The sequence below is a fragment of the Ahaetulla prasina genome, chromosome 2, assembly GCF_028640845.1.
Source record: "Ahaetulla prasina isolate Xishuangbanna chromosome 2, ASM2864084v1, whole genome shotgun sequence".
Taxonomy (NCBI): Eukaryota; Metazoa; Chordata; class Lepidosauria; order Squamata; family Colubridae; genus Ahaetulla; species Ahaetulla prasina.
The window spans coordinates 148,623,317-148,638,064 of NC_080540.1; the positions used below are offsets into that span (position 1 = coordinate 148,623,317).

Consider the following 14,748-nt stretch of genomic DNA (forward strand, 5'->3'; position numbering starts at 1 on the left):
GAGAATGACTGGCCCAAGGCTGACTTCATGCCTAAGGCAGAACTAGAACTCCTAACTCCAACTACACCAAACTGGCTCTAGTTTACCTGTATCTGAGGTCAAAATCCTGCTTAATCAGGAAGCCTTTGCTCATCATCACTTTAATACAGCGGTTCTCAACCTGTGGGTCGCGACCCCGTTGGGGGTCGAATGACGATTTGCCAGGGGTCGCCTAAGACCATCGGAAATATGGGAAGTATACTTGCGAGTCGAAGAATCGCGCTCTAATGGTTGACTCCACAAGCCAGCTGCAGGCTCTTCAAATCGCTAGCCGAATTCGGTTTCAGGCGCGACGAATTAAAAAAGAGAGAAATCTTTGCTCTGATGTCTCCCTCTCAAGCCAGCTGCAATCACTCCCAATCGCTAGCCTAATCTGGCTTCAGGCGCGATAAACTTAATAGGGGAGGAGTCTCCACTTTAATGCCTCTGTCCTCAAGGCAATCGCAAGCAGTTCAGATCGCTAGCCAATACGGCTTCAGGCACGATAAATTAAAAAAAACAGTTTGCCGCTTTTTTTCTCCTTCTGCGGTTGGGGTCGCCACATCGTGGGGAATTGTATTAAAGGGGTCGCAGCACTATAAAGGTTGAGAACCACTGCTTTAATACAACTGAAGTTGTTTGAAAATAAAATGGAGGCCAGAGAGTTTACATACAGTATACAGATAGTCCTTGACTTACAACCATTCATTTAGTTCGAAGCTACAACACTGAAAAAAGTGACTTATGATCACTTTTCACACTTATAACCATAGCGACATCCCCATGATCAAAATTCGAATGATTGGTGACTGGTATGTATCTATGACCACTGCGGTGTCCCAGGGTCATGTAATTGCTTTTTGCAGCCCTCTGACAAGTGGAGTCCATGGGGAAGCCAGATTCATTTAATGACCATGTTACTAATTAACAACAGCAGTCCTTTTAACAACTGTCAAAAGTCACAAAATGGGGCAAAACTCACTTAGCAATTGCTTTGCTTAGCAACGGAACTTTTGGGCTCAATTGTGGTTTTAAGTTGAGGACTACCTGTACATTCTGAGTGGTCTCAGAATGAAGATGGAGGAAAGAGAAGAACAACAACTGATGGATGTTCAACTGACAGCTGTTGAAAATGCAATTGCTAGTTGATAACGGCATAACCCTTTCCAAGTGTTTCCTGAGACAGACAGAGAGTATAGAATTGTAGTCTAAAGTTATGTCAGTATACCAAGTAGTGACACTGGGTCTGCTTTTTCAAGGCTCTGAATTGCACTCCTGTTGAAGTGAATGGATCTGAAGAAAGGACGGAGAAGGATATTAACAGGTAAAAAAGCAAAAGTCCCTCAAGATGATATTTCTCAGGGGCTTCTCTTGAAATAACTGCTTAATGGAACTTGCCCAATGTCTATACATCCTGGAAATCCGTTTACCTTCTTTCCCAGGTTCCTTCGAGCAGCAAGTCTTCAAGATCTGGTCAGGGAAACTGTGACAACTTCCTTATGCACAGCCGCAGCCACAGAGGAGCAGTGCAAATCAGTGGTGATTGACTTGAATGGGCCACAGCTTTGCTTCCAAGGTGCAGGTAAGCTTACAGAAGGAGATCCTCCTAGCATCCAAGTACTGCTCAATAACATTAGCACAAGGAATGTTGATAGACTGGTGTTGTTTTAGACCACCCTACAAAGACAGTTGTTTAAGACAGTCTTATTTGAGTCTATTCTTACCGTAGTCTAGCCTTCCTCTTGCACTAATCTAATATACTCAAATATAGCAAATCAATTCCCAGATTTGGAAAGTTTATGATGGTGGACCAGTACAGAGATTTTGATTAGGTTATTTCATGTATAGGTAAAATATAAAGGTTCCCCTTGCATATATGTGCTAGTCGCTCCCCTCTAGGGGACGGTGCTCATCTCTGTTTCAAACCCGAAGAGCCAGCGCTGTCTGAAGACATCTCTGTGGTCATGTGGCCCGCATGACTAAATGCCAAAGGCGCATGGAATGCTGTTACCTTCCCATCAAAGGTGGTCCCTATTTTTCTATCTGAATTTTTTACGTGCTTTCAAACTGCTAAGTTGGCAGAAGCTGGGACAAGTAATGGGAACGCACCCCATTACACGGCACTAGGGATTCGAACTGCTTAACTGCTGACCTTTTGCTCGACAAGCTCAATGTCTTAGCCACTGAGCTACCGCATCCCCTGCATTTCATATATATTGCTTTGTTATTTGGCTTATTTAAAAGTGGTCCTTCGGGAAACCAATACTTTTCTTTCTTCCTTTCTCTCTCTTGAAAGAAAGAAAGAAAGAATTCTGAAAGATTACTGTCAGATTTTTCTTGGTCTTTATGGCATGCTTCAGATTCATTTGTAACAGTACGCAGGCATAACCTAAAGCTGCAATCTGGGGTCCCTCCAGAGGCTAAATTTCTAATCCAAGAATTGCCAAATAGCATTAGACCTAAAGGAATGGAAATCTGACGTGTGTTTAAGCCATCAGTTTGAACAAGGCTAGCCTAGAAAATCATATCCACAGCATCTCTTCAAGCTCACTGCTGGCCTCCTACAGCCTTTATGGCATTTTATGCTAACTAACCAATTAAGCAAAACTTTCTTGATCCAAGCTAGAATAGCTCATTGTTACTGAGTGTTTTGTTCACCCAAGGATTTCTAAAAAACTCAGAAGCAGTTTCTCTATGCTGTGGCTCCTTAGATATATATTCTTTACTATTATCTATTATTCTTTACTTAATATATGTGGTATTTTCCAAAGGATATTTTTTTAAAAATTATGTATCATCAAATTGTTTTCAACTCCTAGTGACCACATTCTTTCCTCCCTCCCTAACTTCGTATTTCATGGCCCCCAGTGGTATTTATTTATTTATTTATTTATGTATTCAAATTTGTATACCGCCCTATCTCCCTAGGGACTCAGGGCGGTTCACAGGCAAATAAAATACATATAAATACAAAAATAAAATATCCATTAAAAAACTTATTAGATGCAGCCAGATAATTAAAAACAATATATATAATAAAACCCATTAAAATCTACATTTAAAAACCTAGTCCAGTCCTGCGCAAACGAATAGATGTGTTTTAAGCTCGCGGCGGAAGGTTCGGAGGTCCGGAAGTTGACGAAGTCCTGGGGGGAGTTCGTTCCAGAGGGTGGGAGCCCCCACAGAGAAGGCCCTTCCCCTGAGTGTCGCCAGACGGCACTGCCTAGCCGACGGCACCCTGAGGAGTCCCTCTCTGTGAGAGCGCACGGGTCGGTGAGAGGTATTCGGTAGCAGCAGGCGGTCCCGTAAATAGCCCGGCCCTATGCCATGGAGCGCTTTAAAGATAGTTACCAACACCTTGAAGTGCACCCGGAAAGCCACAGGTAGCCAGTGCAGTCTGCGCAGGAGAGGTGTCACATGGGTGCCACGAGGGGCTCCCTCTATCACCCGCGCAGCCGCATTCTGAACTAACTGGAGCCTCCAGATGCCCTTCAAGGGGAGCCCCATGTAGAGAGCATTGCAGTAATCCAGACGAGACGTCACGAGGGCGTGAGTGACCGTGCATAGGGCATCCCGGTCTAGAAAGGGGCGCAACTAGCGGACCAGGCGAACCTGGTAAAAAGCTCTCCTGGAGACAGCCGTCAAATGATCTTCAAAAGACAGCCGTTCATCCAGGAGGATGCCTAAGTTGCGCACCCTCTCCATCGGGGCCAATGACTCGCCCCCGACAGTCAGCCGAGGACTCAGCTGACTGTACCGGGATGCCGGCATCCACAGCCACTCTGTCTTGGAGGGATTGAGCTTGAGCCTGTTTCTCCCCATCCAGACCCGTACGGCCTCCAGACACCGGGACAGCACTTCGATAGCTTCGTTGGGGTGGCCCGGTGTGAAAAGTACAGCTGAGTGTCATCAGCGTACAGCTGGTACCTCACACCGAAGCCACTGATGATCTCACCCAGCGGCTTCATATAGATGTTGAACAGGAGGGGCGAGAGAATCGACCCCTGCGGCACCCCACAAGTGAGGCGCCTCGGGGCCGACCTCTGCCCTCCCGTCAACACCGTCTGCGACCGGTCGGAGAGATAGGAGGAGAACCACCGATAAACGGTGCCTCCCATTCCCAATCCCTCCAACCGGCGCAGCAGGATACCATGGTCGATGGTATCAAAAGCCGCTGAGAGATCTAATAGGACCAGGGCGGAGGAACACCCCCTATCCCTGGCCCTCCAGAGATCATCCACCAACGCGACCAAAGCCGTCTCAGTGCTGTATCCGGACCGGAAACCGGACTGGAACAGGTCTAGATAAACAGTTTCCTCCAGGTGCTGGGGAAACTGACATGCCACCACACTCTCTACAACCTTCGCCGCGAAGTGAAGGTTGGAGACCGGACGATAATTACCTAAAACAGCCGGGTCCAGGGAGGGCTTCTTGAGGAGGGGCCTCACCACCGCCTCTTTCAAGGCAGCCGGAAAGACTCCCTCCAACAAAGAAGCACTCGTAATTGCCTGGAGCCAGCCTCGTGTCACCTCCTGAGAGGCCAGTACCAACCAGGAGGGGCACGGGTCCAGTAAACACGTGGTGGCATTCAATCTACCCAGCAACCTGTCCATGTCCTCGGGAGCCACAGGGTCAAACTCATCCATGCACTCATCACCATTATAACCGAGTCCATCCACCTTATTGATTTATTATCCCACCTTTAATATTTTTATAAATAACTCAAGACAGTAAACAGTAATGATTCATCCTCCTCCTATTTTCCCCTCAACAGCAACCCTGTGAGGTGGATTGGCTGAGAGACAGGGACTGGTCCAGAATCACCCAGCTGGCTTTCATGGCTAAGGTGGGACTAGAACTCACACACTCCTAGTTTCTAGCCTGGTTACTTGAGTAATGCGACCATTTTGGCTTTCAAACCTTGCTATTGCTCATCGTCCTCTTCTCTTTACTTCCATCTTTCCCAACGTTAGAGCCTTTTCCAGAGAGTTGGGTTTTTCTATAATTTTCCTAGATAAGAGCGATCATTTAAATTTTGACCCTTCTTTATCTCCCATTGCGAGATTGATGGCCAAAGAGCAGCATCCTGAGCTGGTCCATTCTTGAAGCCTCAGGAAACCATAATACTCTCTTCCTTTGTAAGTACCTAAGGAATATCTGTGTCTTGTACAAAACCTTTTTCAGGTAACTTTGAAGACATTCGTAAATTTACCATATTAACTTGAAATAATAAGCTTTTTCTTTTTCCAACAAATGTCTCAGAAACAAATAGGTTCTGCGAAGATTGGACACAAGCATTTCTGAATGTTTCCGAAGGGGGGAATCCTTTTCTTTTTCGACAAATACTGGAAAACTTTAAATTGAAGGTAAATATCTGTGTTGGGCAAGAACAACAAGAATTGTAGTCCAAGTGCATCGCCTGGAGCATTGGGCTTAGAGATGTGATTGTTAGATGAAACCTTTCAAGTACTATAATTTCTTTTGAGTCTCATGTGTTTCCCAACCCCAAAGCATAATCTATTTTGGATAAAGAATTGGGTTTAAATTAATTTCCAGTTGAAAGTAATGATAAAGTTGTTGTTGTTCTAATACTACTGGGTTGTTTTTTATCAAACGCCACGGGCTTGGATCTTCATCCTGAGGCACAACAATTGTGGCTCAAGTATATTTGTTCTAAAAGAATGCAATCTTGAGTCCGTATTTTCCTCTTCAACTTGGCAAGAATCCCACGTTACGAAGGGTGGCTTTTGCCTGTGTGATTTGATGCTGCCAGAACGACAGCCATGCATTCTAGGAACACAGAATATTTATTATTTGTTTATTTAGCGTCAATTCACTTAACAAATTTGGCAAGACAGGTCGTAAAATGGGGCAAGGTTCACTTAGCAACTGTCTCTCTTAGCAACATAAATATTGGGCTCAATTGCTGTTGTTAAGTCGAGGACTACCTGTAGAGCACTTGGATAGCAGTAATAAAATTGTATAGAAGGAGCACATAATACTATGTCCAATGTACAATGGAAATAAGTAATCAGTTTTGTAAGGCTTGAGGAATTAAAAAAAATGTTATAGATTACATTTTGAATACGTTGATTCATAAGAATTGAATAAGTGTTCTATATATTAATATCTAGGCCATTTATCCAATTAAATATTTGTTAGTTGGAGAAAGTCTGCTTTTCCTTCTGCATAAGCTCTCAAAATGGCAACTAGTCACTATGTGATTCAGAGCAGGGGTCTCCAACCTTGGCAACTTTAAGACTTGTGGCCTTCAACTTCCAGAATTCCTCAGCCAGTTTTGCTGGCTGAGGAAGTCTGGGAATTGAAGTCCACAAGTCTTAAAATTGCCAAGGTTGGAGACCCCTGATCCAGAGAACCTGCAATGCTATGTGCCCTTGCCATGGTGGGCACTGCCTTTGAACATAATGGGCCTTCTTGTGAGAGATGCCCGTTATTGGGTGTCCGTTATTTTGGGACCTACTAGATTAGATTAAAGATGAGAAGTTCTTCGTCCTAAATTTCTCATTTACCCCACCTGATTCCTGTATATTAACATGTTGTGCGTGAAGGAAGTGCAGGAGTTCATATTGGGCATCCAAAGAACCACCGTATGTGCACAACACATCTATTGGCAGTGTACTGCGGCAGCCTGCCCTGATTGTCCTGTACGGGGAAAGTCATCCACCCTTCTCTTCTTGCCCAGTGGACCGTGTGCAACTGCCTTTTATCCTAGTGACACTATCAAGGAAGGGACTGTGTGGACCTTGGGTTTCTGTGTAGGCTTTCTCAGCTGGATCAGGACCCATGTGTACATGTTGGCTGCTTCCTTTTCAGGCCATACAGGACATCAACAACCTGAAGCGGTTCATCCGGCAGGCAGAAATGAGCCATTACGCCTTGTTCAAGTGCTACCTGTTTCTAAAAAACTCTGGCAGCGGCGACGTGCTCTTGAAGATTGTCAAAGTAGAATATGCAGAAATGCAGGAAGCCCGGAATGTCATCAGTGTGCTGGAAGAATTCATGAGGGACCAGCTTGGAGCTTAAATCCTCCTCCTGAACTGAGGGTGGCTTGTCCGGTACCAAGTCAGCGTGGCTCCGTGTAGAATCAACAGTGCTTGAGCATGTAGGCCATTTTTGTGTTAAATCATGTGAACTTACCGTGGAGAGCTGATCTCAGTCCCAGCTCCTCACAATTCACAACTGCGTGGTCCATAAAAGAAAACCCTTCTCACAGCATCTACTGTGAGGTTGAGTTAAATTGGTATTTGTTGGTATGGGAACAAGCTGAGTGTTCAGGCACTCGCCCTCCTCCCTGCTTTCTCTTGTCTGTCTGGCTTGTAAAACCATATTTTGTTTCCCTGTAGTATCCAAACTGTGGTTTTAGGCTTTCCTTATACACTGCGGTCGAAAGCGGGATTGATCCGGAGCTTGCAGTCCCTACATGTTAGCCTGGAATTTTCAATAAGCACCAGCTGCTCTAGACAAAGAACAATGGGGTTGATCTAGACTTCAGCATTGTGTGGATCCTGGTTATACTTCCTAGAGACAAAATAAGCATAAGTGGCTTTGCCAGCATTATTAATTGTGTGGAAGTCTAGAAGCCCAAATGGCTTATGAGCAGATTCATGTACAGATCTTGGCTAGCCAAAAGCAGCATAGCTGCACGTCTGGATCAAGCATATGGATTTACTCCCATTCTGTCTTGCTGGTTTTTACACATGCACGCACACACACACACACACACACACACACACACCCCACCCCAGCAACAAGCCATTTACCTTAATGCATGCACTCTCTCTCAGTCCGTCAGGGTCGCTGAACTTGGAGCCCCAAATAAAGTACACATTGGTCAAATGAATTATTAGTTATTTATATTTGTACTTGTAAAACTTGACCCCATTTTTACAAGTTGTAGATAATGGGGTTTTGGTGAGGTATGCTTATATCAACCACTCACTGGGCAGGGAGAGGGAGGGGGAGAGAAAGCTGAACAGTACATCTGAAATAAAATCTATGCACAAAATTGTTTGTGGAAAACTCTGCTTACGTACATGATAGAAAAATATTTTGACATTTCTTATATCATGCTGCTTTGCAAGCACACTCTTTGCTTGAATAGCCCTTGATGGGAAAAGCATGTTCTATTCAGCATATTTTTTAAGGCAGAATTACTTTGTTTGGTGCTATAACAATAAGCCATGGAGGAAGATTTTAACCGTTCTAGGAGAATAAAGGTTCATACTTCTTGCATTTGCTAATTCAGCGTACATTGTGGGGCAGTGGAATCAACCCAAGTGACTAATCATGAGTATTAAATTTGGCGAACATTAATGTATTTTTGCTGCACAAATTCAACCTGTGAAATTCTGTGAGCTCTGATTTGCATTCTGTTTGGAGATCTTGGAGAGGCTCAGAAATCTTTCTTTAATGCGGAACTGTTGAGTAATTAGGATATTAAATGCATTCCCCTTCAAGCAAGGTTGGCTTTGTTCCTGTATCCGTTCATTGCTACCCTGAAAGATTGAACATATCTCGTTTGCCTCACCGTATTTCACCACTTGTTCTGAACACAGGAAAGGTGGTTGCTAGTAAGCAGTGGTGGTGTTGGACTTGAATTTTGGGGCAGATGTTGTGTCTTGCCCGCTCTCACAGCAGCCGGGGCCTTCTTATCTGCTCCCGAACACAGAGGAATGCATGCCTCCCGGCCCCAGTCCTGGCTCCATGCCCAGACAAGCTGCAGAGGAGGGAGCACCCCCCGGCCCCAGCCCTGGCTCCATGCCCAGGCAAACGGAGCAGCTAGACCCCTCCCCCTCCTCCACAGCATGTGAGCCTGAGGAGGGTTTATTACCAACTGCTGATTGGAGTGACCCTCGCATCAGAAGATTGGATAGGCGGAGGCAACAGAAGGAAGGGAGGGGCAGGCCTTAATGAGTGCTGAGTCATGGAGCCACACCCCATGGCCTATATAAAGGATCTGCTTTCTGGCAGTCTCTGAGTCAGGCAAAGTCGAACTTATCTTGCTGAAGTCACTTTCTGGTCTCCTGCCTGCTCTGAGGACTTTGCTAGGACTTTGGGCAGAGCTGCAGAGGCAAGCCTGATTCGGATTTCCCTGACCCGGCCGTCAGCGGAGGAGTGGGACACGACAGCAGAGGTGCGCTGAGTGTTGGGAGTGGGGAGGTTGGATGACAAACCCAATTCTGATTCAGGGCCCAGTTCAGAGGAAGAGAGTTCCCCAAATCCTAAGGATTTTGAATACGGTTTGAGCTAAAGTGTTATTTAATAGGACTATGGTTCGAGATTATTAAACTGAACTTTAGACCTAAAATGCTTACCATTTAATTATTTGTAGAAAGTAGTCATTCTTTAAAAAAAAAATGTGGATGTGAACCAAGCAGAAAACATTGCATCTAACCTGGAAATAAATTCCTATGTGATGTGAAAAAAATGTGAGGCGATATACAGAGGTCAAAATTTGAAAGGAAGTTATATAGCCAGGAAACTTCACAAGAATTGGCAGAGAAGAAAGAAACAAGCAACTGGAAAAAAGTAGATTGGGTAGTTACCACTACTACTAATTCTTCCTTAAAAAGGGTGTTGTTTTTTTTAATGGAAGGAAGATCGATACAGGTAGTCCTTGACTTACAACCACAACTGGATCCAGAATTTCCATTGTTAAATGAGCCACATCCAATTTTATGACCTTTTTTTTGCCACAGTCGCTAAGTGAATCGCTGCTGTTGTTTAAGTGAATCATGCTTCCGTTAAGCCAATCTGGCTTCTCCAATTGACTGCTTGTCAAAAAAATCTGGGAAGGCAGCAAATGGAGATGACATTACCCTGGGACAGTGCAACTATCATAAATAACAAGCACCTGAATTTTCCCTCACGTGACCATGGGGATGATGCGACTGTCGTAAGTGCAAGGACCGGTCGTTAGTCACTTTATTCAGAGCCGTTGTACCTTCAAGCAGCTGCTAAATGAATGGTTGTAAGTTGAGGATTACTTGCATTGCTGATGGAAGAACACAGTTGAGGGAGGATATATCTGGAATGTTGGGTGAAAGTGGTGATGTTGATTGCACGATTAATGCTTTATATCACATTCGAAAGAATTTGCCTGAGGAAATCACTACAATGTTCCTCTCGCGTATCTTTAATATCTTCTGAATTAAAAACATTATAGGGATATTAATATTAATATTAATAATATTAATTAATCAAGGTTGACTCAGCCTTCCATCCTTTATAAGGTAGGTAAAATGAGGACCCAGATTGTTGGGGGGGCAATAAGTTGACTTTGTATATAAATATACAAATAGGATGAGACTATTGCCTTACACAATGTAAGCCGCCCTGAGTCTTCGGAGAAGGACGGGATATAAATTCAAATAAAATAAAAAAATAAAATAAATTAAGCTCCAGGATTATGTTAGCCATCTATACAAAAATCAGGAAACGACACCCAGAGTGCTCTGCCCCCTCCCCCCACATGGGCAACATCTGTAAATTCTCAGCCAACATGACCAAGAGCTACTGTTCCTAAGAGAACTCTGGTTCGGCACATCTGGAGGGAATCTGATGAAGAAGATATTAGAAAGCAATCCACAGTGTGAAATTAAGAGCATCCGACAGGCCCAATACAGTATTCAGAAATCCCTGAGTTTTGTTAACACTGGCACAGGCTTCTTATTCTATTTCGCTTCACCTTTTGTAAGTTGGTTAATGGAAGATTCACTGCTGCTCTGTAATGCATTCAAAAGTGTGTATCAGTTCACTAGGAGACCGTAAATGACCACTCCAGTTAAATTTCATGCAACAAATTAGTTTTCTTTATCTGCCCTGGCAGGATTTTTATAGTGTTCCTTTTAATGTTGCGTAATACTGGAAGATAACTTATTTTTTTCCATGCAGGTTTAAACTCTCCCTTTTTGTCTTGTACGTGAGAGATTCATGTTGAATTTGGCTACGTATGGTTGGGGTACACTGCTGCCAGCAAATTCCCCTTGCCAAACTAGGAAAAAAACTGCCTCAATGTCTTTCCCCATCAGCATCCATTCTTTGCCCCTTCCTGTCCATTTAAATAAGAAAACCAGCCTGAAGAGCTTTTGGGATTAGTTCCTGAGATAAGCTGCTCTGCCATTACTTCAGTGTACATGGTATATTTTAAACACATTTGAAATTGATAGCTGTTATTTAAGAATAAGCCGTGAACATTGAAATCGTTGATTAACCACACCTCAATGGAACAGTTCTCTACTTTAGACATAAAAAGAAGAAATATTGTGAACAGTTCTCTTGTATCTGTGAGATTTTCATTGTTAAACCATAGTTACCCAAGATGTCTGAATCAGACTATAGTGGTAGGAAACCAGATACTTGGGACTACAGCTCCTGTTGAGTGCACTTTTGGGGGCGGGGGCAATGAAGCCGAGAAACCAACATCTAAAGAGTAACCGGTTTCTCCTTCACCTAATTTAAACAGTGGTTCATAGTACAGATCGGAACAAAGACGTATTTCTGGATCCTGATTTGTTTCTTGCCTTTGGCCAGCTGGTTTGTTAAAAAAAAAAACCTGCACCTTTCTGATTGGAATGTTTTGCTATTATTTGAGGATACAGCATTTGTTCATATGGCACAAAACCATTGATTTCTGACCAGAATCAGTTCTAGTCTGTTTCCAATACTAAACACATATCTAGGACTCACTGGTTATTGCATCTGTACCCCAAAAGGGCACCAAATTATAATTTATAGAGAAGGCAGCTATGTAATCTTTGTCCTGCTTTCCTTTACTAAGAAACAAAACTGAACACCCAGTTTCATTTTCTTCGGTTGGTTAAAATGCAGGCTGAACCAAAACACTAGAAGGAAAGAACATATACAGTATATAGACAAAGGATTAAGCTCTCTCATCCGTACCTTTCCTCTGGCAAATCATACTCCTGAGTGTAAACCAGCTATCAAAAGCTGTTCAAGCCTGGCAACATTTTCTCTTTTTTGGGGTGCTCAGATCAAAAGACACCCAGAAGTTATAGCAGATCTCAAAACCACTCTGAATGCTTCTAAGTGTGTTGAGTGTCCTACAATCCCTCAATAGGGAAGTTCTCAAAACTCCAGGGATGAATATCTCTCTTCCTGGAACAATACATTTTTTAAAAAAAATCATATGAAAGTTTCTACCAAAAAAAAAACCACAAAAGCCCTTCATATATAGATATCTTTCTGCCTAGCATAATTTTTAAAAAACTCACAATACTAAATGATACTAATGTTCACTCCCTTGGAGAGGTAGCATCAGTTTAAGAGCAGGCTGTGTCCATGAAACATCAGCTTGAAAAATGATGAATGCAGCTCTTAGAACAGATAGTGACCTATCTACACATTACCTTGACCAGATGATATCCGCGCTCAAGCTAAGCAATGTTCCCTTTTTCATGACCTTTCCTGTTCTGTTCAGCTGCTTTTAAAACTGCACTATGATTCTTCATTATGAAAAAAACAGCTTGTCTGATTTTGCACTTTCTGCTTCTCAGCCGATCATGCAAAACTTAGCTGAAGATGCAGCTGTGTCCCCACTGGTATTTTTAACCTCTCTTCTTGATAGCAATATAACCAGGGGTGAAATCCAGCAGGTTCTGACAGGTTCTGGAGAACCAGTAGTGGACATTTTGAGCAGTTCGGAGAACTGGCAAATGCCACCTCTGGCTGACCCCAGAGTGGGGTGGGAATGGAGATTTTGCAATATCCTTCCCCCAGGAGTGGGGAGGGAATGGAGATTTTTACAGTATCCTTCCCTGCCATGCCCACCAAGCCACACCACGCCCATCAAGCCATGTCCACAGAACCAGTAGTAAAAAATGTGGATTTCACCACTGAATACAACGGTTTAAAATGTGTATGTCAGGATAGTTATCAGAGAAGCTGACCAGAGCAGAAAGAGCTGCGAAAATGCTAAGAAGGAGTACAGGATGCAAAAACCATCTGTGCCAGACTAATTCTGTAAACTGGCCAGAATATTTGGACCTAAGGGGGGAATATTCCACTCACTGAAACAACAATGCTCCAGAATAATTTGATATTAAATGCAAGTTTAACTCCAAAGTCCTTCCATCTTGTGATACTGGAAGAGTGAAATAGTAAATTTGTCTCAGAATAGGTGGGTGGGTGGAAGGAAGACTTGAAAGCCGGATTTGTTATATTATACTTTACACTATGTATCCCCTGATGTGGGAGAAACCAGTGTTGTTCCTGGTTCCTGGTAGAATGCCTATTGTAAGGTAAGGAATGTATGAATGGTCAGAAAACAGATTTCCTCTCTAATTGCTGCTTCTGTCAATTCAGACCTGGATTATATTGGAAATTCCATTTGCTGTCATATTAAGGGCTGATTTCTTATAAAGACGAAGTCAAATTTAGAATAGAATAGAATAGAATAGAATAGAATAGAATAGAATAGAATAGAATAGAATAGAATAGAATAGAATAGAATAGAATAGAATCAGAAGGGACCTTGAAGGTCTTCTAGTCCAACCCCCTGCTCAGGCAGGAAACCCTATACCAGGGGTCTCCAACCTTGTCAACTTTAAGACTTGTGGACTTGCAACTCCCAGAATTCCTCAGTCCACAAGTCTTAAAGTTGACAAGGTTGGAGACCCCTGCCCTACACCATTTCAGATAAATGGTTGTCCAATCTCTTCTTAAAAACTTCCAGTGTTGGAGAATTCATAACTTCTGGAGGCAAGTTGTTCCTCTAGTTAATTGTTCTGTCGGGAAATTTCTTCTTAGTTCTAGGTTTGTTAGTTCTAGATTTGACAGGATGCTGTTTTCCGACAGGGAGACGATCCACATCACATTTACTTCACTTTTGTGGATCAAAGTAAGGAAAGATAAAGCCAGATTCGAATTGAGTTGACTGCTTGGTGTCTTCAGGGATCCTTCCATATTGATCCTGGGCAGTCATACAGAATGGTTTGCTATTGTCCTCTTCAAAAGAGGGGCTGTTATTGTTTTTAAGAGCACAGAGTGACCTACAACCTTGGTATCTCCTGCCAATATCCTGTTCCAGTATTGACCAGGTCTGAGTTTTCAATTTTTTTGAGATCTGCCAAGAACAGCCACATGCTACCATATAGCTGGGCACATGCCATAAGTATGCTGCCAATTCCTACATATGAAGAGAAGCTATACGTGAATGCAAGCAGAGCTGACTTTCAGACTTTCAAGTGAATACGTGGAGATCAGGGAGAGAACGGGAAAGGCCTGTTGATAGAATAGAATAGAGTAACAGATTTGGAAGGGACCTTGGAAGTCTTATAGTCCAACCCCCTGCTTAGGCAGGAAACCCTACACCACTTCAGACAAATGGTTATCCAACATTTTCTTAAAAACTTCCAGTGTTGGAGCATTCACAACTTCTGGAGGCAAGTTGGTCCACTGATTAATTGCTCTAACTGTCAGGAAATTTCTCCTTAGTTCTAAGTTGCTTCTCTCCTTGATTAGTTTCCACCCATTGCTTCTTGTCCTGCCTTCTGGTGCTTTGGAGAATAGCTTGACTCCCTCTTCTTTGTGGCATCCCCTGAGATATTGGAACATGTCCTTCTTTTGATGCTTCCTATCAGTTTCTTTCCAGTTTCAAATTCTCTATTCTTTCACCTGAGTGTCTGAACAAGACATGGTGACAAGTCAATTTTCAATTCTTTGTTAAATAACCCATCAGAACGACAATAT

General features: G+C 43.1%; 1 protein-coding gene across 2 annotated transcripts in view; it reads left to right on the top strand.

The window, feature by feature from the left end:
- The window catches only part of C2H17orf75 (chromosome 2 C17orf75 homolog), a 23,011-nt gene extending 13,164 nt beyond the window's left edge, over window positions 1-9,847 (top strand). Inside the window, exons 8-11 of one of the 2 annotated variants that reach the window (XM_058173518.1) lie at window positions 1,278-1,342; window positions 1,461-1,600; window positions 5,281-5,384; window positions 6,853-9,847. In XM_058173518.1, the coding sequence (XP_058029501.1) occupies window positions 1,278-1,342; window positions 1,461-1,600; window positions 5,281-5,384; window positions 6,853-7,062 (519 nt within the window). In that variant the 3' untranslated portion in view covers window positions 7,063-9,847. The remainder of the gene's footprint in view (window positions 1-1,277; window positions 1,343-1,460; window positions 1,601-5,280; window positions 5,385-6,852) is intronic. The other variant, XM_058173519.1, reaches the window with a different exon arrangement.
- Window positions 9,848-14,748: the final 4,901 nt, after the last annotated feature.